At 43.6% G+C, this 24,984-nt stretch overlaps 1 protein-coding gene across 3 annotated transcripts in view; it reads left to right on the top strand.

The window, feature by feature from the left end:
- The window catches only part of COG6 (component of oligomeric golgi complex 6), a 56,095-nt gene that overhangs the window by 18,903 nt on the left and 12,208 nt on the right, over positions 1-24,984 (top strand). Inside the window, exons 16-20 of one of the 3 annotated variants that reach the window (XM_035110206.2) lie at positions 770-877; positions 2,766-2,819; positions 5,487-5,566; positions 7,381-7,561; positions 9,914-18,305. In XM_035110206.2, the coding sequence (XP_034966097.2) occupies positions 770-877; positions 2,766-2,819; positions 5,487-5,566; positions 7,381-7,528 (390 nt within the window). In that variant the 3' untranslated portion in view covers positions 7,529-7,561; positions 9,914-18,305. Of the gene's footprint in view, positions 1-769; positions 878-2,765; positions 2,820-5,486; positions 5,567-7,380; positions 9,255-9,913; positions 18,306-24,984 lie in introns of those variants that run through there. The other 2 variants (XM_035110205.2, XM_035110204.2) reach the window with 2 other exon arrangements.

Here is a 24,984-nt window from a genome sequence, read left to right as displayed (position 1 = left end):
TGGGATTTTTTTGTTTGGCTTTTTGCCTTGGGGGCAATCCAAACCCCTGGCCAGCAGTGGCAGAGCTTAATGGAGCATCACAGGCCTACCACTTGGCACTAACCAGGTTGGTAGGGTGTGTGTGTGTGTGTGTGGAAACGCATCTTTACTATGCTGGTTTCAGATCCAGCCCCATTTTTCCTCCAGCAGTAGCTTCCATCCACCTGCTGGTTGTGAAGACACATTGGAACATTCACTGCTCTGACTCCCCAACTGGCAGCAGCCACTCACACCAGCCAATGAAAGCTGGTTCATCTGGCAGATGGAGAGAAAACTCTGTTTCTTCCAAATCTTTAGTATGGTGGATCAAGTTACAGTGGACCCTCCGGATATGAACTTAATTCATTCCGGGGGTCCTTATGTACCCCAAAGTCCTTAACAGGAAGCGCTGCTTCTGCGCACGCATGCGGCGTGATAGAGCGCTTTTGCGCATGCACGAAGTGTGCAGAACGCTTCTGCACATGCGCACACTGTGAAACACGGAAGTATACACTTCTGGGGTTGCCGCGTTCGCAACCTGAAAGTTACATTACCTGAAGGTAACGTATTATTATTAACATATCCACTGTATTATTATTGGCCCATAAGTAATGCACTTTGAATGCACTTAATTTCATAACAGTCAAAATGCTTTTGTTGCAGTGACTTTTCTTCTGAATTTCCTTCACGACAAGCTGTTTCTTCAGCTACCATTCTGATAAGTAAGAAATGTCTTCCTTCCGTCTTTTAGATTGAAGCGCACTTGGATACCCTTATAAATGAGCAAGCTTCCTATGTATTGAATAGAGTGGGCCTGAGTTACATCTATAACATTGTACAGCAGCACAAACCAGAGCAGGTAAGCAATAATTTTGGGGAGAAATGAGTATAGTCCACTTCTGTACCAAACTGTGAGTAAATAAAACTGTTGTGGTGCAGTTAAGACGTAATCTGACTTATGTGTCAAGGGTAGTGATGTTAAATTCTCGAGAATAATCTTTTGAGACTATTCTCGATCAATGAGAATATTAGAGAATTTTCATTTAAAATAGGAGAATATTCCTTTTAATGCATTGAAAATGATATAATTTTAATGCATTGAAAATGATATAATTAGTTCATATATATGTTTATTCATGGGTAAATTCGTTCAGATGGCAACCAAAAACTGTACAGATACTTTTATTCAATGGGGCAATGCAGTAAATTCACATCTTTGAATTTTTGCACCAAACTTGAAATGGAAAATTCAACATGAATGACTCACATTTATCACTAAGCCTGCCACTATAAGTACAGTAAAAGGAATTTTTAAAAAACTCAGGTCCACTACATGAGTACGTTCTTTAATAAGCATATCTACAATGAGAATAAAGTCACTCTAAAATAGAAAAAAGGCTATTACATATTGTGAGGGACAGGGGATATCGCGAAGTCCCTCCCCTCCTGAGTTCAAGCCCATCCCCGAGCGCAGGGGAAAGCAGGGAGAGTTCCGATTCCAGTGGGGAAGCAGGATGTCGTGTCCGAGGCTCAGACAAGGTAGCGGAGCCAGGGTCCCAGGTGGGACAGGAAGGGGCAAGCAAGGGGGGCAGACCCATCCCCCCAACTCCGGAATTGCGCAGAAAGCGGAGAGGGAAGAGGATGGGTCTACCAAAGTTGTTATGTTGGAGAAAAACGCGCCAAACGCCATTCGGAGGTTCTGATTCAAGCTGAGAAGATGTGTCCTTGTAAATAGCATTGCCTTCAGCACTGTAAATACGCAGCACCAATAAAAGATAAAATGCAGAGCTGTGTAGAGTCGTTACTCTGAAGTAGCCCGCTCCGGCCACTGTGACACATATAGTTGAAATACAGTCATACCTCAGTTTAAGTACGCTTCGGTTTGAGTACTTTCAGTTTAAGTACTCCACAGACCCGTCTGGAATGGATTAATCCACTTTCCATTACTTTCAATGGGAAAGTTCACTTCAGGTTAAGTATGCTTCAGGTTAAGTACAGACTTCCAGAGCCAATTGTGTACTTAAACCGAGGTACCACTGTACATACAAATTCAAATGCTCATCAAATTAAATTATTTTTAAAACTAAAAAAAGTGTTTTCTGTAGCTCACATTTCAGAGCTGGCAATGGTGAAGGACACAGTACCCAAGAATGTAACTGGATTAAAAAAAAATCACTATTCATTACGTACACTGGCAGTATCACAGCTTGACTTATTATTTACTAGATTTTTAAAATGTGGATTGTAAACTGGTTCTTACATTAGAATTTACAGTTTGTGGACAATATTCGCCGGAGAATTTTCTAGCAGAAAATAGTCTTTCTCGAGAATATTCTCCAGTGAATATTCTTACCTCACATCACTAGTCAAAGGTAGTGCTTAGTTTTTAGGGAGGGAGAGAGTGTGTCTAATGTATGTAATCCTGCACACTCATGCGCACAAAATCAGTACAAGATACATCACACGGGTATTCTGATCAACTGATCAAATATGTTGAATTGCAAATACAGTATACATTTACTGTATCTGGATGAGAACTGAAGTGCTACTTTTGGCCTTTGGGCATCATTTTCCTCCCCCAGCCCTTTGAACAGCAGAAAAGCTGCCATTGAAAGCCCCCTCGGTTTCAAAAGGGGCTTGCTGTGTGGCACAGAGGTGCCTTCTTTTTGAGATGCACAAACTAACAGCACTCCTTAACAGTGATGGTTAAATATTTGTTTATTTGCTTATCATTGCTGTGTTTTTAGGGTTCCTTGGTAAATGTACCCAGTATGGATTCCATGTCATTAAAAGCTGCAATGGTAAGATACTTGAATTTAATTTGTAGCTGTATATATAGAGGGGGTGGAGAGAAAGTAATTTTTAAATAGAAACCGGGACAAGAGGAGGCAGGGGGTAAACAAGGAAGCAATGTACACTTTTCCGGTTCCGGTTTCCGCCTGCAGGAATGGCGGACCTGTTTTCCATCTCTCTGACCTTCGTAAGGAATTTGGCGGTTGCTAGGGGAGTAAATGGCAACCCCCTACCCTCTCCGGGGGTTACGGAGAGGGGCCGCTGGCCCGCGATGCCCCCAGACCCACTCCGACTGTTTTTGGAGTGGGGGGAGCTTGGGCTGAGCACTTACGACGGCCAGGACTCCCGGACGCTAATCTGCATGGCGGGGATTTCCATGGTTAAAGAAGATAATTAGGCTTAAATCTATGGACATACTTCAGAAGGAGGGGAAGAAGCGCTGTTTACTGCTGAGAATTTTATGCTGCTGAGCGAGAGGAGTCAAAGAATGTACGGCATCTGGAAGAAGGATTGATGGGGACGGAGCGATAAGGGAAGCAAGTTTTTATTTTTTCTTCATATTGTTGCCTCGTATCTTCCCGGACGCGATGTCCTGGCTTGTTTGGAGTGAAAGAGAAGCAAAAGACGGTGTGAGTTGAACTCTATAGCTGTTGTTACTGAGCATATTTCTTAAAGATGTGAAGTTGCCGATGAGAAAAGCCCCCCCCTAGTCAGACGGAAGGAGTTCTGGACGCGTTCGGAGGATTTATGAGCTGTGACGCACTTTAAATTGGAGCAGCGACCTGAAGCTAAGTTCAGCTATAGGGCAAGGAGATCCATTAATTTACCAAGAGTTCATGGTTGGATGTTTGGGTCTCCTGCCTGAAAAAGCTGTAAATTCTATAAAGATAAATAAATCGTAAATCTTCATGGTTATGAGAGAAAATGAAAGTGATTTGAGCCTTTTAAGATGGCGCTGCTACTCCGTCGCAACAGGGAGCTCCACTAAGAAGATTTATGGGGAGGCTGGACTGATTAACTCACACAGGAGAAAGAACATCTGTGAAACTTCGTTTGACATTTATCTCAGCAGCTGGAACAATCGGATGAAAGTGGAAAACATCTAGGTGACTGTAAGGGGAAGATTTGGAATATTATGAGCTTGGAGGACGATTTGAACTTTAGAAATAAGACGGCAGTGGACAGTTGCGAGGAATTCCCAATTTCTTGAAGCATGGGAACCCAAAAATAAATTATTTAGATGATTTGGCATAACATTCGGTTTGATTGATATATATATGTGTATAATTTGAAATATTGAAATGTGATATAATTGGTTTTAATTGGAAAATTAATAAAAATATTTTTTAAAAAAAAAAAAAAAAAGGAAGCAATGTACACTTTTTTCCAGTGACATGTGCTTTGGCTCAGTTAGGGTGTGGGGATGATAGGTATCTTCATAGTCTCAAGGAAGTTTAGAACTGAATGACTTGCCTCTCTTCTGGTTGTTCCACTCCAAAGCAATAAATGGAACTGTGAATGAACCACCTTGAAGTCTACCCTCTTTTTTTTGCAAAGGTTGAGCCAAATTGTGCATTTGCTTTGGTTTTATTTTGATGTTTTTCAGAACGATATTTTCATTGTGCTAAGAGGCCTGATACATTGCATGAAAATTAAACTATCCCCTAAAGTTTTAATGAGACATGACGTAGGTGCAGATAACCCAAAAGAATGTTGGCTGTTTATTTGTGTGGTCTTTTTGTCACAAACCCTTAGCACAGAAAATTGCTTTAACTAAAGTGAGCATATTCAGTGGTATGAAAGATACTCAACAAATTCTATTCTGGTGCAAAGTTCTGTTGTCTCGTTTTGAAATAATGTCCAAGAGTTGTTTCTAGTAATTGATAATGGTGGCATTGGTTTAATTTGAGCAGCTGAAATGGATCAGGCTTCCTCAACCTCGGCCCTCCAGATGTTTTTGGCCTACAACTCAACTCCCATGATCTCTAGCTAGCAGGACCTGTGATCAGGGATGATGGGAATTGTAGTCTCAAAACATCTGGAGGGCCGAGGTTGAGGCATAGCTGCCAAGTACCCAGTTTTCCCCGGGAAACCCCCGTTTTTACTTACCTTTTCTCGGTGGTCCCCCGTATCACTTTGTCTCCCGTTTTTCTCCGTTATTTTCTCCTGCCGGTGGCCATTTTTTTCTTTCCGATTTGCCCTTCTATGGGCACCAAAAATGGCTGCTGCCGGCTTCAAGAGTCGCATCTACGCATGTCCGGAAGTGCATAGATGGGACTTCCGGTGTCAGCGGCAGCCATTTTTGGTGCCCATAGATGGGCGGAGCGACACCGGAAGTTGCGTCGATGCACTTCCTGACATGCGTACAAGCGACTTTCGAAGCTGGCAGCGGCCATTTTTGGTGCCCATAGAAGGGCAAAGCGACACCGGAAGTTACGTCGACGCAACTTCCGGTGTCACACGGCTGCCGGTCCCGGATTCTGCAGTCCGGGACTTGGAAGGTAAGGGTTGAGGAAGCCTGAAATAGATGATAGACTTGCACACACAAGCATTAAGAGTTAGGGTTAAGGAGCAGGGGAGAAGCAGACATGAAGCTTCTCCCTGCTCCCTTGATTCCAGAAAAATTGGGTGAGACGCTTAGTGCCTAATGCCTGTTCTTCTTCTGTTTGCATTAGGTCCAGTTTGATCGTTATTTGTCGGCTCCCGATGGACTGCTAATGCCACAGATAAACTTTCTTCTAAGTGCTACCGTGAAGTAAGCGTTTTGGCTTTGGGTTTCATTCTTCGGTTGTAGATTCTGATCCAAATCAGAATGGATCATTCCATGTATTTATAAGCCACAATTTGGCAGTGGGCATGCACAGACCCAGACCTGCAGTGTCTTTAGAGTTTAGACCAAAGTCCTCTTGCCCCTGTTCTCTCCACCCCCTTGTCTGACAATTGCATCAGAGGATGGCAGCAGGAGGTTCTTGGAAGGACCTTTGTCTCAGGACTCCTTGGCCCAAAGTCCTTCCCTTGCAGTTAGTGTTACTTATCCATTACTGAGCTGGTTGTACCCATCATTTTGTTTGCTCACCTTCCCATCCTCCTCCTCCTGCAACTAATCAACTGTTTGGGTGGCAAGGAGACAATGCCCGCAGCATGCCCTCGCCCCCTTTGCTGGGAATTCTATACTGTGCCTATGTGGAGACATAGAGGGATTGATTTCACCATTACAACAAGGGGTTTAGCTTTAAACATTTCAAGTGCTGATGTGATTGCCACCTTTTGTATGGAAAAAGCGTGTCTTTAATCAGGTGCTTTGAGGCGCTTTTTCCTTTGCATATTCCTGATGTACTCCCCCTGCCCATGTTGACTGAAAAATAAGGCCGAGGTATTTAAAGACTAACTTGTTCTATCAATTGATTATCCATATACCATCTGTGGGCCCTATAGTTTCTTGAAAACACCATGACTTTAGTTTTCTTGTAATTCACAGCTAGCTGTTCTCTTTGGCAATATCCTGATAATGCTCTCATCAATCTTTTTAGGCCCACTTTTGTTTGAGATAGAAGTACCGCATCATCTACGGATAATAATATAGAGATGGCTTTTGTGGGCAATTTAGAGGCACGATACTCTTGGGATGTTAAACTCTGAACAATATCATTTATATATAAATTAAAATGTACGGGAGCCAGGATACAACCTTGCTTTGTGGCTGGTACAGATCCTGTGAGCTGCCCTTTTGTAAAGCAACGCACTTTCAGCACAGGGTTTTTATATAGATATTTCATCAAGAACAATGATATTTTATCTATACCGGAAGAGTTCAACTTATCCCACTGTCTTACTCGAGAGATTGAATCGAATGCAGCTTTCAGATTAATGAAAGCTGCATATAGCACAGCACCCGGTTTCTTAACATACTTATCTATAAAATGGGCGAGTACAAAGCAATCACACCAATTAACAGATGAACACTTGAGGCCCAAATTCCACCATTATGATTTTAAAAAATGGAGAGCTATGAAAATCCATTGGGGTGGGTGATAATTTTGCTTTCCTTCCAATGGCAATCAGCAGTGCTTTGCAGCTGAAATAAAGCAATTGGGCTCAAGAGAGGGCAGGCTAGAGTTTGTGGTTCTCCCAGTTCTGCCTCCTTCCTGCACTTTCCTCCCTCATGGCAGTCTGCCCTCTGCTTAACAGGTCTGCAAGACTTGCTCAGTGTTCTCCCACGGTAGCTTTTGGAGAAGAAAGGGCACTGGCTCTTTCTAACCCACTACAGTCAAACTTTGGTTGTCGAACATAATCCATTCCGGAAACCTGTTCGACAACCAACGCGTGGCTTCCAATTGGTTGCAGGAGCTTCCTGCATTTGGCGGAAGCCACATCAGACGTTCTGCTTCCGAAAAATGTTCGAAAATCAGAACACTTACCGTAGTTCCGGGTTTGCAGCGTTTGGGAGCCAAAACATTCCGAAATGGAGGCGTTCGGGATCCAAGGTTTGACTGTACTAATTTCTGCAAAGGTGCAGAAGTATGCAAACAGATATTTTGTTCTCAACACTGTGTTTTTGTTTTGTTTTAGACAGCAGATAATAAAACTGTCCACGGAACTAGTCTGCAGAGCCTATAGTGAAGTATATTCAGCCGTAATGAATCCAGACAATGGCTATAAAGACCCAGAAACAATATTGCCCAGATCTCCTCATCAGGTTCAAGCACTTCTCTCCTAACCTTAGCCAAAATGGAGTTTCTCACTGTTTAAGGTCAGAATATTTCCATGCAAGTACAAGATAGGCAATGGCTATTTGTCTCTGTTTTTGAAATCTTGGTGGAAGTTTGGGTGGATGTATGTTTGGGCTACAGCTGTGCACAAAGTTAGTCTGATGAGATCCCATTGACTTTGATGGGATTTCTGCTGCCTTATTATGTCCAGTACTGTAAGATATATTGGTAAAAAGAGGCAAGAGGAATTTTCAGATGTTTTAATTATTTTCATGTTGTTATAAACATGAAAAGGGCTTCTTTGGGAAAGAAAGCAAATCCCCGATAATTTTTTTTTATGATTAATCGTGTACGCCCCAAAAGCTTCCAAGTTCTAGTGACTTAGTCAATATTGGGTTTTGTTCCACCATTCTTCCGCTGACAGTTTGGAGGAAGAGATACCAGCGTTGTGAACAAAGGGAGACGGTTTGGATTGGATGAGGGACGAATGTGTGGATGCTCCGATGCATTGCTTTCGGTCGTGGATACTCTTAGCAAAAAATAAAAACATGAGTCTAATCTTTGAAGATCTAATTTATATCACTGGCTTAATACTATTACGTTTTTGCCATGTATACGTTACCCAGTTGATGGTTGCCTGGGAGTAAGTCCTGTTGAACGCAGTGGAACTCACTGCGCTGCTAATAATGTAAGCAAGCTCTGCTCCATCAGATCCACATTGGTCTGTGACACCTCATATGATACAGTGGTACCTCGGGTTACGAACTTAATTCGTTCCGGAGGTCCGTTTTTAACCCGAAACCGTTCTTAACCTGAGGCGTGCTTTCGCTAATGGGGCCTCCCGCTGGCAGTGCACGATTTCCGTTTGCATCCTGGGGCGAAGTTTGCAACTTGGAGTAACTACAGTGGTACCTGGGTTTATGAACACAATTGGTTCCGGAAGTCTGTTTGTTCATAAACTGAAGCGAACTTTCCCATTGAAAGTAATGGAAAGTGGATTAATCCGTTCCAGACTGGTCCGCAGAGTACTCAACCTGAAGCGTACTTAACCCGAAGCATGGGTGTAATTGGTCTGGAAGTCTGTTAATAAACTGAAGCGTTCATAAACTGAAGCGAACTTTCCCATTGAAAGTAATGGAAAGTGAATTAATCCGTTCCAGATGGGTCCGCGGCGTTCATAAACCGAAAATTCGTAAACCGAGGTGTTCATAAACCGAGGTTCCACTGTACTTCTGGGTTAGCGGAGTTTGTAACCCGAAGCGTTTGTAACCCGAGGTACCACTGTATCCACATCAGTGACTATTGCACCATGGAGAATCAGGAATAAGAAACCTGAATCTTAACATGCCTGGTAAATACCGTTCCCCTGAGGGTCTTTCATTGATCATTTTATAGAATCATAGATTTGTAGAGTTTGGGGGGGACTCCAAGAGTAATCTAGTCCAACCCCCAGCAATAATGACTCTTCATCCTATTGGTTGCAGTCCTGTACACGATTACCTGGGGGATATGTTCCTGTTGAACTCATTGGGGCTTGCTTCGAAGTAGCCATGTATAGAATTGTGCTCTTAATATGATTACATTTCTAGGGTTGTTGGAACACAGAGAAATCTGCAGTCGGTATTTTAATTTAACTTACGGGTTGGCTATTTCCAATGGTCTTTAAACCTGATCAAATGAACTAACAGATGTTTCATGCACCGGATCAATGATTAAAGTAAATAAAACACATAACTGTGCGTCTAATATGTCTGGGAAAATGGTAAAAGCCTTAGGAAGGTAACTTGGTAAGTGCTATTTTAGGTACCTGTAGGAAAACACACATGGGTAGCTGCAAAATTTAGAATGTCAGGAAATTCACTTTAGTAAGTAATGCTGCCTTTAAAAGTTAAAAATATAATTTCTCCCTCTCGTTGCCAGTACACCTAGAGCTGGTTGGTTCTAGACATTTGTTCCGAAAGGCATATGAACACCTGCTGCTTCATGGAATCCATTCCAATTTTTAAAAAATTTGTTTCGATCGGGGTGAACTCCCTTAGCACTTATTGCTCCCAGGATTAGCTCACAAGGCACAGGGTGCATTTCCGCCATTAAAACAGTACCGTGGGGTATGACACTTTGTTAAGATAACAGTGCCCCCCCCCAACTGCCTTCAATGCACTGTTTGGGTGCTATCACCACAACAGCTAATTCATTGGACCTTTCCGCTCATTTTGCAGTGCACAGAGTACAAGTTTAATTTGGTATCAGCGCCGCAGTCCTGAACAGGTTCACTTTCGTAAGCCAATGAATTAGCTTTGAATCTCGGGAGGTCAGGAGGATGATGATAATGATGACGATAAAATTAATAATAGGGGAAATAAAGAATGTTTCCCCCACTTTCTTTGGTTTAGATGTGTTTCTATACAGAGCCTCCCAGCTGTTGGAACGATGGAATTGTTGCCTTTGTCCGCTGTAGGATATTGTAAATAAAATGTTTTTTCTGAACTTTGAATACCAGCAGTGGGCATAAAAAATTTCTAAAGAGGCACTGACGTTATTGGAAGCACATTTGGCACTACTAGTGCAAAGCTTATCAGCGTTCAAGGGGCCCTCTAAATCTATTTGTAAATGTCCAGCATATATGGAAGTGAGCAATTTCCTGTAAATCAATGTACTTTGCTTTAGACTTTGACTTCACAACACGACTACCCTTGAAAACAAAACGACACACTCATTATTTTTGACCTCAGCATGAGGAATCGTGTGCCGCTCTCCCCTCTCCCATCTTGTACTAAGAGGAAATTTCAATTAAACTTCAATTAGACTAAATAAATGGTATAAATGGAATACCTGAAAATATAAGCCCTGGACAAAATAAGTCTTTGGATGCCTTAATTAAAAGCTAAAGAACAAATGCTTTTAAAGATAAGTCAGAAATTAAGAGCTGAATGGTTGCTTTTGACTCTCCTTTTCCACTCCTGCTCTTTGAGTTTCAACAGGGGCTTATTCTGTCCATTAGGGAAAGGAAAATGCAGTCAGCATACGGCTATAAACATCCAGCAACAAAATGAAGAGCCAAAGCCTATTAGCTTTCCTGATAGCAGGCTAGGATTCTTTTCCGGTAGAAGTACACTGGTAGATACTGTTCCCATATAGCTCAGGAAGTCAGTGGTTACATTAACTTGCATGCACAGTAGGAGTTCAAATAAAGACCTCGACATTTTTCATCCATTTAATTTGTTTATTTCAATGCCATCCCAGAAAGCTGGGGCAGGTGAATGGAAAAAGCATTTAAACCTGCGGACAATATAAACAAAATGAGTTTTCGGGCACTAAAATTACGTTAAAATTCACTAACCTGTCGTCAGCTTATCCCTGACCCACACAAGCCAGCACAAAGAGATAAGCTTCTGAAATATGCTCTCGCTTGGAAAGCAGCCAGTTTTCCTGGAAGTGGGTGTTCCATAAACAGAAGATACCTCTCGGTGCATTTTAGCTGTTTGAACATGGAATTGTTACAGGGGCAGCTTCGATCACCCTGGGATTGTGAAGGAGCCTAGGCGAGATAATGGTCCCTAAAGTGTCTAGACCAGGCTTCCTCAACCGTGGCCCTCCAGATATTTTGAGACTACAGTTCCCATCATCCCTGACCACTGGTCCTGCTAGCTAGGGATCATGGGAGTTGTAGGCCAAAAACATCTGGGGGGCCGAGGTTGAGGAAGCCTGGTCTAAACTGCTTTAGGGCTTTAAAAGATCAACAACAGAGCCTTGAATTGGAATGGATAAGACATGCAACAGGAGCACATGTGTAAAATGCCCTCAGCATCCCTCCCCTTTTAGGAGACAAAGAACCTCACTGTGCACCAGTTGAAGCTTCTAAGCAGCCTACGATGACCAGGTAACAAATCTTAAAATGACCAGATGCATGGCTTTAAGTGTCCAGGTGCCACGTCTGACCAAAAAATGGTAGCCTACTCAGGTGATTTAAGTCAGAGAAAGATGCTTCAGGCTATCACCCAACCCAGGCACTGCGGATTCGGCAATTAATCTGGGAGCTGGCCAAAACTATTGGCTTGAGTGACCAGAGGTGACCTGCTGTTATCAATCACTGCCATCCCAACCACGCCACACATACATCGTCTGTCAGTCATCATTACTCTGTGTCTGCAAGCACCTGCTGTTGGGTCACATAGAATCATAGAGTTGGAAGAGACCACAAGGGCCATCCAGTCCAACCTCCTGCCAAGCAGGAAACACGCTTACCCAGCTTGCAACTATGGCCAGCAAGTGAGATAAAATTTATTTGTGAGGGAATGCCCAATGGGTTTTTAAAAAAATAAAAATAAAGATTTTCTTGGTTTACAAAAGTCCATGCCTTGTCTCTCTTTTCAAGTTGTACAGTCTTTTCTACAGATCAGTTACATTTGTTATGAGACATTAGTGTTGAGTATACGGTGTAAGGTCAGGAAGAAGAGGGGCGCAAAGGAGGGGTGGTAGTGAAATTTATATTTTTTGCAGTGTATGTGTGGGGTCAACTAGATAGGTTCTTTTTCTGTTCGCTTGTTACGTTTCCGTGGTAGTGAGAGAGGTTGGGGGCCCAGGGTGTGGTTGGTTGTTCGTTGTTTGGCTACAATGAGGTTTCTTTGCAATTATGACGGGGAGGGCTTGTTGGGTCAGGTAAGCCAGCCAGATTGATTCGTATGCTGTCGGTGGGTTCTTGTTGTCTTGTTGGGCTGTGTATGTGATAAGGGGGAGCCCTATTGGGGTGAAGGCGTCCTCTTCTATTTGTCCCCATGTCAGTTTCAGTAAGCTTTTCTACTAAGGTGGTTTCCCAGACAATTTGGTACCACTGGTCCATGTTCAGCTCTGACAGGTCTGGCTATGAGGCTTCTGGCTGCTGAGAGAAGGGGAGGGAATGCCCAGTTAAAATAGATGCTGATAGCAATGGATGAATCAGTTTTTGTTTCTCTCACCTTTCATGTTCCATTCACAAGTTCACCACCTGCCCACATTGGTTTGCAGTTTTAGTTTTAGAAATTCTCCGCAGAAATTCATCAGCATCTTAGTGTGAATTTCTCCGAATCGACGCTTTTATTTGCATGCAATTTCCCCTAATGTATTTATATGTGACTTTCATTAATGTAGACATTCTATGCACTCTTTCCCCTGATATCCACATTTTTTGCACCCTTTTTTTGTGGAACAGCACCACAAAATTCAGAGAAGTCCAAATTTCAAAGAAGAGCTGCGTTTCAGATTACGTATTGCATTAGGAATTGCAAATCAGGCAGGTTAACATTAAAATGCAAACTATTCACATTAAAATGCAAACCAAAAATGCAAGAAGCATTTCTGCCCCATCCCTTGGTGGTAACTGCTTTGCTTAAAAACAACAACAACAACAACCAGTTGACTGACATAATTACCCATCTTATTACCAGTTTTTAACCTAACTAGTACAACAGGGCTCCCCCCCCTCCTCAAGCTCCCCCCCCATTGGATTTGGGGGAATCAGGAGAATCTTCAGAACAGCACACAGCTGGGAGGAAAAGGGGGTATTCCGTCTGTCATGCTGAAATGCTTGGCTAATGGAATGATTGCCTAATGCTATGGCAAATTCTTTCCTCCGTATTCCTATAGCAGCTTTTCAGTTCTGACCGCTAGTTTGAATGCCCGTGGTTGGAAAAAGTTTGCTTTCAGACCTCTCTTGCCCTCGTGATCCTGGCAAGGAAAGCACACCTCTGTTGGCTCACCCTCCTGATAACTTTTTCTCCTTTTTCTTGAGCAGCCAAGAAGAGAAGGAACTTTAAATTGCTGGGCGTTTGCTTCTGTCTCCTCAACGCTTTGGCTGCTTTCCCCCTGCTACTGACTTTGCAGGTGATGATATGTGGAATTGCAGCGAGGGTGGAGTGTGCCCTTGATTTGGGGTATGCAAATTGTGTGTGATCAGCATAGCAGAACGAGACATCTCTCCAAGTAGCATTCATCATCACTTTGGGAGAGTCTGAATTATTTCCTTGGGTGAGAATCATGGAATTCCCCAGCTTTGCACAGCTGCTGTTTACAGCAGCCCAGGGAACAACGATCTGTTTAATTTCAACCATATTGAATTAAGAATGTCTGCCTGTCTTCACCCTGAAGTGTGGTAGGAAGTAGATTTGACACACCCTCTCTCTCTTCCAAGTCATTTGTTTCCAGAGTAGATGTTTTGTGTAAAGGTGGGGTAGGAGACATTCTGCCATAGCTGCCAAGTTTTCCCTTTTCTCGCGAGGAAGCCTATTCAGCATAAGGGAAAATCCCTTAAAAAAAGGGATAACTTGGCAGCTATGCATTCTGCTCCACTCCTGAATTTCTGTCTTTGTCTCTTACCATTGATCTGTAATAATGCTTTGTCGCTATGCCACATGTAAAGACACTAACATCACCATTTCATTGCAGAGAAGATACAGTTCATTATCTGGCTGCATGTATATAATTGCCGTGATTTCTGCAGTCATGTAATTTGAGCTTTGTCAAGAAATCACTTCAGTGGGGAACCTTTTGCCCTCCAGATTTTGCTAAACTTCCGCCACACAGGTCCTCCATGCACACTGCCCAGGTTTATGCCCCAGAAAGGTCACTTTGGCACTGCTAACACAGCAAAAACAATGCAGGAAGCAGCACTTACGAGTTACCGGTCTCTGCAGCCACAGCAGGCACTGTGATTCTCCAGCGGTTTGACTTCGCTCCTGGAGGCGTGCTCCATTGTCTTTCGAGACAGATGTTTGCCAAATACCAGGAGTCATCATTCCTAGCAAGCATGGCCAACTGTCAGGGTTAATGAGCGTTGTAGTTCAACAACATCCGAAGGGCCACATGTTCCCCAGTCCTGCCATGACACATCAGAGAAATGTAGCTAATTTACATCATCATCATCTCACCCAAAGAACAATTGAGAGAGAAAAGAAAAAACAGCATAAAACTGAACAAAATCATAGCAATATGTTAAAGATACCCTGTGCTAAGATATTTCCAGTGCTGCTTACAAATGGATCATCAGTAAATTCAGTTTCCCTCAGCATTTGCATCTCCAAAAACTTGACTCCACCTTGCTGAGTTTAGCAAAGGCTACTTTGGCTGGAGAGAGATTGGCCATACAAGAGAGCTATCTGTTTACCCAGCTACAACCAGAAGTAGCTCTCCTCATCCCAAACACAATCTTCAAACACTCTTTCCTTATCGCTACATGGAGCTGGACCTTTGTCACCGCCTGTGTGAAAACCTTTTGAAGACTGTGTTGCCTTTGGAAAGTTGCACGGTGGTTTCTCAGATCAGCACTGTACCAGATGTTTGGCCATGTTTGTCAACCAGGTGAGTAGGGTGATCATTTTTAAAACAAAAATCATTCAGAGTAGCTGTACTTGTCCATGTGTGTCATGGAGTTGAAGTGGTTTGAGGAACAGTTAGTCTTACTTTCAGCCTGTCACTAGATGGTGCCAAAAATCCGTATTGGAACAAAGTATGTCAGATTTCCGCTTCTGCATCAACTCTAATGGCGTGGAAAAGGGCTGTCCCCCAGGTGATGGCTGCAGGAGGCATTAATCTCCCTGTTCTTTGCAATGTGGTCACTTCTCCAGATCTGGAAAATGATTGCCAGAGTTCTGTCTCAGCCAACGCGTTCTCTGTGCACCTTCTCTGGCTTTCATCATAAGTTCTTCTAACTGTGTAACATGGGAACCTGAGAATACTCTACTGACTGTAAAATGGGGTGGGACCACTAGTGAGGGGGGTGCTTTCTCAATTTGTTACCAGGGGGGTGAAGTTTACACATAAGAGAATCCACCCTCCTTTCTACCCCAGTAATTTGGATGATATTCTTTCATTTTCTGCCCTTAAAGGCCACCAACTTCTCTTCTACCTTTTGAAAGTCGGACTTCTTTCATTGCTGCAGCGATCTTTTCTAAGTAACAGCCTTTATCTGGCAACATGCCCTTTGTAGATTCAGCTTTTCTTTTTCTGTATTATATCTCCAGGGTCAGATAGAATCGGGATGTCTGGAATGTCTGTGCCTGTTGCCACAAGTTTCCTTCCTTATTTCGCCAAAGCATCCATCCTTCTGATGATTCCCTGCTTTGCCCTGCTGTTCGTATGCGGCTGAAGGAATTAGACCAGTGTTTCCCAAACCTGTGTTTCCAACTTTTTTCAAACTACAATTCCCATCTTCCCTGACCACCGATCGTGCTAGCTAGGGATGATGGGAGTTTTAGTCCTAAAGCAGCCAGTCACCCAAGTTTGGGAAACGCCGGATTAGGCCGATGCTGTGCTGAAAAAGGAACAAATCTCACTTCCACGCACTGCTATCTACAGAGTGCTGCCATGGATGGCTGAGGGGTGGACATGCTTTTCACCTTTCTTGACCTAACGCTTCTTTAATTAATGAAAACATCTCGGTGTCTATTTGCATAAAGTAGCCATCACAACTTGACAGTGGTGTGGCGTGGAGGGAGGAGGTAGACATTTGTGTGAACCACATCAGCATGGAGGCCAGAGACCCTCTTTAGAATTGGGGAGACACCTGCAATAAGCAGCCAAGCAATATGGCACCTGAGCACATGCGCTGGGTTCTGCCCAACCTTTGGGGGGCTCAGCACTTGCATGTGACATCACATGGTGGGAGGAGGCCTCCTTACCCATTACTCAGTCCAGATGATCATTAGCTGATTGCAAGCTGTCAGTAAAGTTTTGGCCAAATTTAAAACCCCAAATATCTCTACCTCTTCCTTGCCAACCACAGTCATTCTTCTCTTACCTCTCCAAAGGATCAGGCCTGTTGCCACAAAGTCTTACATTACAATTCATTGTATTTCTATGCAGATGTCAGTCAGACTCTGTTTGGTGGGGCTTACAGATGTGGAAATGTTAACCTGATCACCTCATGACAACGCTTTGCGGCTGCAATTATATAGCCATTTACCCAGGAGTAAGTCCCGCTGAACTCAATGAGACATACTTCCGAGTAGGGTTGAAAATAAGTCGCAATGGGGATCAATTTGGGGCTTCCCACAACCTATTTTACACAAGGCTTTCAAATAATTGGGCAGCCCTCTCTACAAAGTGTTTGGACTTCTGAAAGTTAGTTTCATTTATGTTCTTCCTCTCAAACTAGGCAAGGCCCGTAAAGCGGATCACAGGGCCACCACCGAAAATGCAATGAAATTAGCAATGCTAAAATCCTTTTGTGACAGAGAGTTAAGGAGGGCAGGATACAAATGTATGCCATAAAATAAATACATGTATAAGAGTTACATGTGATTCTCGGTTAGGCAGTCACACAGCTTTAAGCAGTCCAGGCAGACACACTGCCATACAGCACCAGATGTCATGCTTTAAATGCAATGTGAAGGAAAAGCAGAGTCTGTCCTGTTCCATCCTGCAAGCAGGGGGTAGATACAGGCATGGGCTTACCATGTAGTCACCACGCAGCCTGTTAATGTACTTCTGATATGATTACAACTCAACAAATAACTTCGCCGTGGAGCAAGAAGCAAGTCACACCCACAACACTAGTATAAACAAATCCTCAGGGGACAAACGTATGTTGTATTTAAACAGGAATTCAAGGGGCAGGAGACCTAAACTTTGATCCTGCAATGTTGAGCAACGTGTGTTTGGAATGCTCCCTCCCCGCGCCCCCATTCTGGTTCAGTTTGTTTTTGAAACTGAGCTCCGTTTCTTGAAGGCTGCCATGTCCCGAAGGCACTTCATAAAGGCACCCAGAAGGAGGAGGTAGCCGCTTAGGCGCAAGCAGTTGCAGAAATATGTTTGCAGAAATCCAATGCAAAGCGAGGCTACCAACGGCTAGCGAGAAAAAGCAAACAATGTGTTTTGGCAACGCGCTGCAGCCCCCCTGCTTAAGACACTGGGAAAAAAAGGTCACAAGTGCATTATTTTGCCATTGTGCAAAAGCGACGATCCAGTGAAAATTGCCTGTTACCATGTGACGGTGGAGAGGGCAGCACTGGTGCTATTGGGCCGTTTAAAGTTTGCAAGAAGATAAGTATCTGGCCTTCCTTGAAGCGCCCTGCTCCTTCTCAGGAATTGTACAGCAGGGCAGGGCAGCGCCTCCAAATTCTTTAAACGAAACAGCAACGCTAAATTAGCAAGATTTGCAGAAATCAGAACAGGCGTGGAGGCGTCAATCATTAATTGGATCTCAATGAAAAGCCCATTTTTGCCTTTCATTCCTGTTCAGCCACATCCTATACAGCAGCCGTGTTTACAGTAGAATGTATTCAAAGGACTGAATATTGTATCCAGCCGTGCAGATCAGAGTTTTACATTATTTGAGGAAGACAGGCTGTTCCTTCCTACGCAAATAGCCATAGACTGACCAGCGCGGGATCTCACCTATCATATGCAAGGAGTATTTACATTTCGTAAAGCTAATTGACAGTTCTCGGTTTCATCATCTTCCTCTGCAGAATGTCAACAAATCTCTAGTCTGAGTAATCTGGAATCTATGTGCTGCAACCTGGTCAGGGGCCAGGATATCACAAGAACTGCCTTTTCCTATAAGAACTTAGATTATCTTCTGGGGCCCTTTGCCATCTGAGGGCACCACAGGTCAGGGCCTTTTCTAGGTTGGCACCTAAGTTGCCGTATTCCCTTCCAAGGGAAATGTGCCTAGCTCCTCTCAGCAAAGGAGTTAAGGCTGCAGATTAAGGCCCTGCTATTTCAAAGCACATTCGGAAGCAGCACGCCATCGGTTTTTGGCTTTGACGAACTTCAGTGTTCTGTTTGATTTTTAATTGTATTGTAGAGCCTAGTGGAATTGCAATGTAGAAATACAGGTGTTCCCCCCCCTCTCCACTTACACGCGATGCACAACCTGCTTGTCTGCGTGGTGCCGGAAAATAAATAAATAATTTAATTCCCTCCCAGAAATGGCGAGAGAGAGCTGCAGCCACTTCCCTGCATGTCCTTCAGCCTCCAGCAGGCCCCAGAGCTCCAGATATTTTGGTCTGGATTGGGGAGAGAGTAGGAGAGAGAGCTAGAGAGCAGGGGGGGGAAACACGGGTGTTTGAAGGCTTTTTAGAGGGTGTTCCCCACTTTGCACAATTTCAGTTATGCATGCGGGCGCCCAGAACGTAACCCCCTGTAATAAGCAAAATACACCCCCTCTAAAAAGCCTTGGTTATATCTTTGCCGGTGGCACACTATAGTCTGGATACAGGAAGGGATCGGACAGTACTGGGGAAAGGATTAAAACCTGAGACTTCTGAGTTCTGTGAGCCCTTATATCGTGGCTAAGAGACTTATAATGCAAGGTTGGAAAGGCATCATCCAGTGGTTTGGAGATCTCGCTGCCCTTTCTGTGTTTGAACGCATGACTCATAAGTGATAATTTCATGTAACCTTTTGGACTACCTATATATGTTTAAATCAGAATGAATGGAATACTATGGCTAATGTCAGTTGGCAATTTTTGTTGTTCCTTCCTTCCTTCCTTCCTTCCTTCCTTCCTTCCTTCCTTCCTTCCTTCCTTCCTTCCTTCCTTCCTTCCTTCCTTCCTTCTCTTTTTCTCCCAATTAAAAATTGAGGGGGATATCTGAGACCAGGCTGCAAACCCCGGAACCCTTTTTCAGTTCCATAACTCAAACCAGAAACATGGGCCGTGCTTTACTTTGCAAAAAGACATCCATTGAAAGTTAGTCCTTTCCATTTTTATGAAACCTCCCCTTGAGGCCGGACGCATCTCTTTTTAGAAATTGAGGGTCCTGCCCTCAAGGTAACAGAGTGGGCAACAATGATCTCGCCAGTGTGAGCTTTCTTTGATCCTTTGACCCTTGTGTTGAAGTCATAGTTGATGGAAATGTTTCTGGCACATTCTAAGTTGCTGGGTTGTTTGTAAATATTGCTGACTGTACCGGATCAAGTTGTTCTGAGAGTTTAACAACATTTCCTAGTTTGTCTGGACTGGCTACTTTAGGTTAGCAGACTCGTTCCTTCACATTTCAATCATAGTGTGCTTGCTGCCCATCTGAAATGCAGAGGTTTTCCTGCTTTGCCTCTGCACCACATAGTAGAAGCACAAAATGAAACTGATAAATAATAATAATAATAATAATAATAATAATAATATATTTATACCCCGCCCATCTGGCTGGGTTTCCCCAGCCACCCTGGGCGGCTTCCAACAAAACATTGAAATACAATAATCCAGGCATCCCCAAACTGCGGCCCTCCAGATGTTTTGGGACTACAACTCCCATCATCCCTAGCTAACAGGACCAGTGGTCAGGGATGATGGGAATTGTAGTCCAAAACATCTGGAGGGCCAAAGTTTGGGGATGCCTGCAATAATCTATTAAACATTAAACGCTTCCCTAAACAGGGCTGCCTTCAGATGTCTCCTAAAAGTCTGGTACTGTAGTTATTTTTCTCTTTGACATCTGGTGGGAGGGCGTTCCACAGGGCGGGTGCCACTAACGAGAAGGCCCTCTGCCTGGTTCCCTGTAACTTGGCTTCTTGCACCGAGGGAACCACCAGAAGGTCCTTGGCACTGGACCTCAGTGTCCGGGCAGAATGATGGGGGTGGAGACACTCCTTTAGCTATACTGGACCGAGGCCGTTTAGGGCTTTAAAGGTCAGTACCAACACTTTGAATTGTGCTTGGAAATGTACTGGGAGCCAATGTAGGTTTTTCAAGACCGCTGCTCCCAGTCACCAGTCTAGCTGCTGCATTCTGGATTAGTTGTAGTTTCCCAGTTTCCGAGAATTTTAGTGTGTGTTACCCACATTTTGTTATTAATTGCCTAATATTCACATTTTTGCAAGCATTTCACCCCAGTATATTGTACTTTGTATGTTAATTTCACTACTAAACTACCAGATAGCTCAGTTGGTAGAACGATGTGACTCTTAATTTCAGGGTTGTGGCTTTGAACCCCACATTGGGCAAGATATTCTTGCATTACATTTATTCTCTTGGTCCCCCTCAGTGCTATGATTCTATGAGTATCAGGAGCAACGTGACCAAGCTAGAAGCACTTATTTATTTACATAATACAGCAAACTTCTTTCTGTGGTTTTCAGTACTTGCTGGCAGTGGCAGCAAAGGTTAGATGGTTGAAACTACCACAGAGCTCAGCCCTTCTTTGAAAGATACAACGTCTTTGTTTCTTTTGCATGATTTATAACCCGCTCTTCATTAAAACCAATCCAGGAGCAAAATTGTAGCTTGCAACAAGCAGCAGGTTCATGACCCAAGGATCTGGGTATACCAGATTGTAGCAGAATAATATATGCATTTGTGGATTTCCTGAGAAAGTGGAAAGCTCTGAAAATAGTCTAGCGCCCTATGTCTCTTTCAGTGAATGAACTCAGAAGGCATCACTATAGTGGGTGGACTTTGGGTTCTCAAATTTCAGTGGTGCACTGTGTGACGCAACCACCACCACCCCACCGCCTCTTGTGCTCTGTTCTGCACATAGCTGCCAAGTCTCCCGTTTTCCCCGGGAAACCCCCGTTTTCCCAGCTGTCCCCAGCCGAAAAACAGATTTTTTTGTTTTCTCCCGGTTTATTCTGGCGCGGCGGCCATTTTGGAACTGGGTGGAGCATGCTCAGAAGCGACTTTTGATGCTGCTCTGCCCAGTTCCAAAATGGATGCAGTGCGACTTCTGGTGCGGCAGCCATTTTGGAACTGGGCACAGCAGCATCAAAAGTCATTTCTGAGCATGCTCCGCCCAGTTCCAAAATGGCTGCCGTGCTACTTCCGGTATGCTAATTTTGGTCCGGTCCCTTATTTTTCAGAGAGGAACCTGGCAGGTATGGTTCTGCATCATTGTTGTGGTGCCCCCTGTAGGGCCAGTGCTCAGAGAGGCGGCAGAACCGGTCGCACTACCCTAAAACTGCCTCTGGAAGAGGAGGCCCTCTAATGTACAAATCAAAAATATGATAGTAGTTTCATTGGTAGATATAAGCACTGCCACACAAATGACGTGATCCTTAATGGCAAGAAGCAAATGTTCCTTTATTCCTAGCAAGGCAAACAAGGTATTTCAAGACACCCTGCACCTGACCCACGTAGATAACAGCAGATAACAGCTTAACCGATTACAGAAGCACTGGTTGCAGCTCGCATTGGCCAGGATTCCCCTCGGCGTTCACAGCGGAGGCAGTAGGGCTGCCATACGTCCGGATTTTCCCAGAAATTACCAGGATTTCAAAGGCGGATTTGGCGTCCGGGGGGGATTTCCGAAAGTCCTGGATCTTGGACAAGTCAATCAAAAAATTGTGTTTTTGTAAAAAAAACACAAGCACACACAACAACAACAACTTTAAAAAAAACCTTCAAAAATGTTGGTGGTTTCCATAAAAAAAACTCAACGATTTTTGAAATGTTGTTGTTGTTTAGTCGTGTCCGACTCTTCATGACCCCATGGACCAGAGCACGCCAGGCACTCCTGTCTTCCACTGCCTCCCGCAGTTTGGTCAAACTCATTTTGGTAGCTTTGAGACCACTGTCCAACCATCTCATCCTCTGTCGTCCCCTTCTCCTTGTGGCCTCCATCTTTCCCAACATCAGGGTCTTTTCCAGGGAGTCTTCTCTTCTCATGAGGTGGCCAAAGTATTGGAGCCTCAGCTTCACGACCTGTCCTTCCAGTGAGCACTCAGGGCTGATTTCCTTCAGAATGGAGAGGTTTGATCTTCTTGCAGTCCATGGGACTCTCAAGAGTTTCCTCCAGCACCATATTTTTGAAATATGGCAACCCTAAGATGCAGGAACTTAAATGAAGTCTACAAGTCTGAAGCACAACCACCCCAATGGAGCAATAGGGAAGGATCATTCCCTATTGGTTCAGCCTAGATGACTGTTTCTCAGACAGTGAGTCAGACTCCATCAGCGGTCCTTGGACCACTTTCAGGTTAGCCTCAGTGGCCCAGGCTGCTCCATGCCTCCTCCCTTGCCTGCCCCTCCCCATGGATGGATGCCAGCACTAGCGACTCTTTGCATGCTGAGTAAAGGTGGCTGGAAGGCAGAGGAGTTAGCGGCAGAGGCAGGCAGGAAATACGAAAGTGAGCAGTATGAATAATAAGCTGTTGTTCTATAAACTGGGAATAGAAAGGAAGGGGGTGTCAGAGGAATGTTACAGAAAGAAGTGAGTTAAAAGGGGAAATGAAACTGGCAATGTGAGGGCGAATGGTACAAGGTCAGAGTGAAAGGAGAAGGGGAGAAGAAATTACAGGTGATGGGTAAAAAAATACTTGGGGGGGGGGTGCATGTCAGGGTGGGAAGGGAAAATATAGATGGAAACGCTTTCTCCCCTTTGGACCAGCAAATTCTGCTTGAAGTGGGGTAGGGACAGTTACAATGCCTCTCAACAAATGTCTCATTAGCTTGAGGGAAACTGAGCTATGAACTCCGTGCCACAAGGGAAATGCTGTGGCAAGGACTTTCACCATTTCCAAAGCTGGATTAGTTAGAAGTAGAAGGTGATAACTGCCAGCTGATTATGCCAAAATGCCCCCTATCCGCCTCCATTTTTTTGGTTGGCTCTGCCTCTGCACCAACGTTTTGTGACTGGTATAAAGGTAAAGGTAAAGGGACCCCTGACCATTAAGTCCAGTCGTGACCGACTCTGGGGTTGCGGCGCTCATCTCCCGTTATTGGCCGAGGGAGCTGGCGTACAGCTTCCAGATCATGTGGCCAGCATGACAAAGCCGCTTCTAGCGAACCAGAGCAGCACACGGAAACGCCGTTTACCTTCCCGCTGTATTTATCTACTTGCACTTTGACGTGCTTTCGAACTGCTAGGTTGGCCGTAGTAATTTTCAGCTGCCTCAAGTGAGCCGTGGGGAAAGAAAGCTTGGGAACCCTTTGCCATAGAAGAACAAATCTGAAGCTTCCGCTGATGAATGGTTAGAAGAATAGTCCTTATTCCTAACCTTTACCAAATCATCGACTCCTAATTCTCTATAATGTGCAATTAGTCCTAGTCTTGAATTTCCATCAGGAAAGGGTGTTTGTCTCCTATTTGCCTTTAACAGATCTCTTGAGACCTGGTTATTTTAGGCTGTCCCTGGGGTTATATTCCTTCAGTTCTATGTAACCACAGTTATATGTGTGTAAAAAGGAAGAGGGGGTGAAGAGGAAAGTCATTTGGGTTTGTAACCTGTTTCTAAATATATTAGCAAAGTTGTTTGTTGTTAAAGCTTGCTAACAGTGACATAGCCAAGGAAGTAAATTAATGCAAAATGCAAAGGCAATTGCAGTGGATATGGACCACTGGGTTTCTCCTCATGACTGAACCAAAGGCTAAAACCAGCATTATCCTTCCTATGAATCTTGCTATTTGAGACTAGAATACAGGAAAATTAGAATATCGTCAAAAAGTGATTTATTTCAGTAATGCAACTTATTTTTTATTTTTATTTTTACAAATGCTTTCTTTTGGAAATTCCACATTAATAAAACAAATAGTTACAGTAATACAAAAATAAACATCGCTATTACATTTCATTAATTACATTCCATTTATAATTGACCCTCATAACGACAAATAATTACAATTACAACAAATAAAGGCTTGACATATCTTGCTTTGCATGTCATGCATCTATCTCATATATTGGTTTCACCTTTTAAGTTGCATTACTGAAATGTTTCTGAGTTTCATCTGTACATGTAGCTAGCCAGTCATCAGAATCAAGGAGTGTACCAGTTCTGTTCTCTAAAGATTTCCCTGTTGGGGGTAGAATCTGTTGGGGTGGGAAGACTTTAGGCTTGAGCAGGGATAGGAATTGGAACTCCGTCAGTTCCACCCAGCCTGGCCAGTGGTCAGAGAATATGAGAGATGGAGTCTAATAACATCTCTCACAAATCTACAGGCAGCCTTGATTGGGTGTTGTGTTTGTTACTAGGACTAACCCTGAGGACCAACAACCAGAACCAGATGTAAAATGGTGACTCAGCCTGGCAGATTCACACTTAGAATTAAGCAACAGGTTGCCTGTGAGTGTATTCACAGCCTGGAAATACATTTTCATTACCAGCACTTTTGATTCTAAAAAACATTCTCATGAAAATTCATTAGCATTTTAGTGGCGATTTCTTCTAACAAATACATTTTTGTATGCAGTTTTGACACATTTTTGAAAGCAATTTCCCTTAATATAATGCATTTTCGATCATTATTTAAAGCAACATATTCATTTTTATGCACGCTTTCCCCCATAGCTGCCAAGTTTTCCCTTTTCTCGCGAGGAAGCCTATTCAGCATAAGGGAAAATCCCTTAAAAAAAGGGATAACTTGGCAGCTATGGCTTTCCCCTGATGTATGCATTTTTGTAACCACTGCTTGGTTCAATAACAACATCTCAAAATTCAGGTAAATGTGAATTTTTGAAAGATGGCTGTGCTTTGGTTCTTATGCTGTTTTGGAAAGTTTGAAACTGATTTAAAAGTGAACTGAAATTTAAATGTGAACAGAATTGAATGTTC

The sequence above is a fragment of the Zootoca vivipara genome, chromosome 3 (assembly GCF_963506605.1).
Source record: "Zootoca vivipara chromosome 3, rZooViv1.1, whole genome shotgun sequence".
Lineage (NCBI taxonomy): Eukaryota > Metazoa > Chordata > Lepidosauria > Squamata > Lacertidae > Zootoca > Zootoca vivipara.
This window is presented reverse-complemented; position numbering and strand designations above follow the sequence as displayed.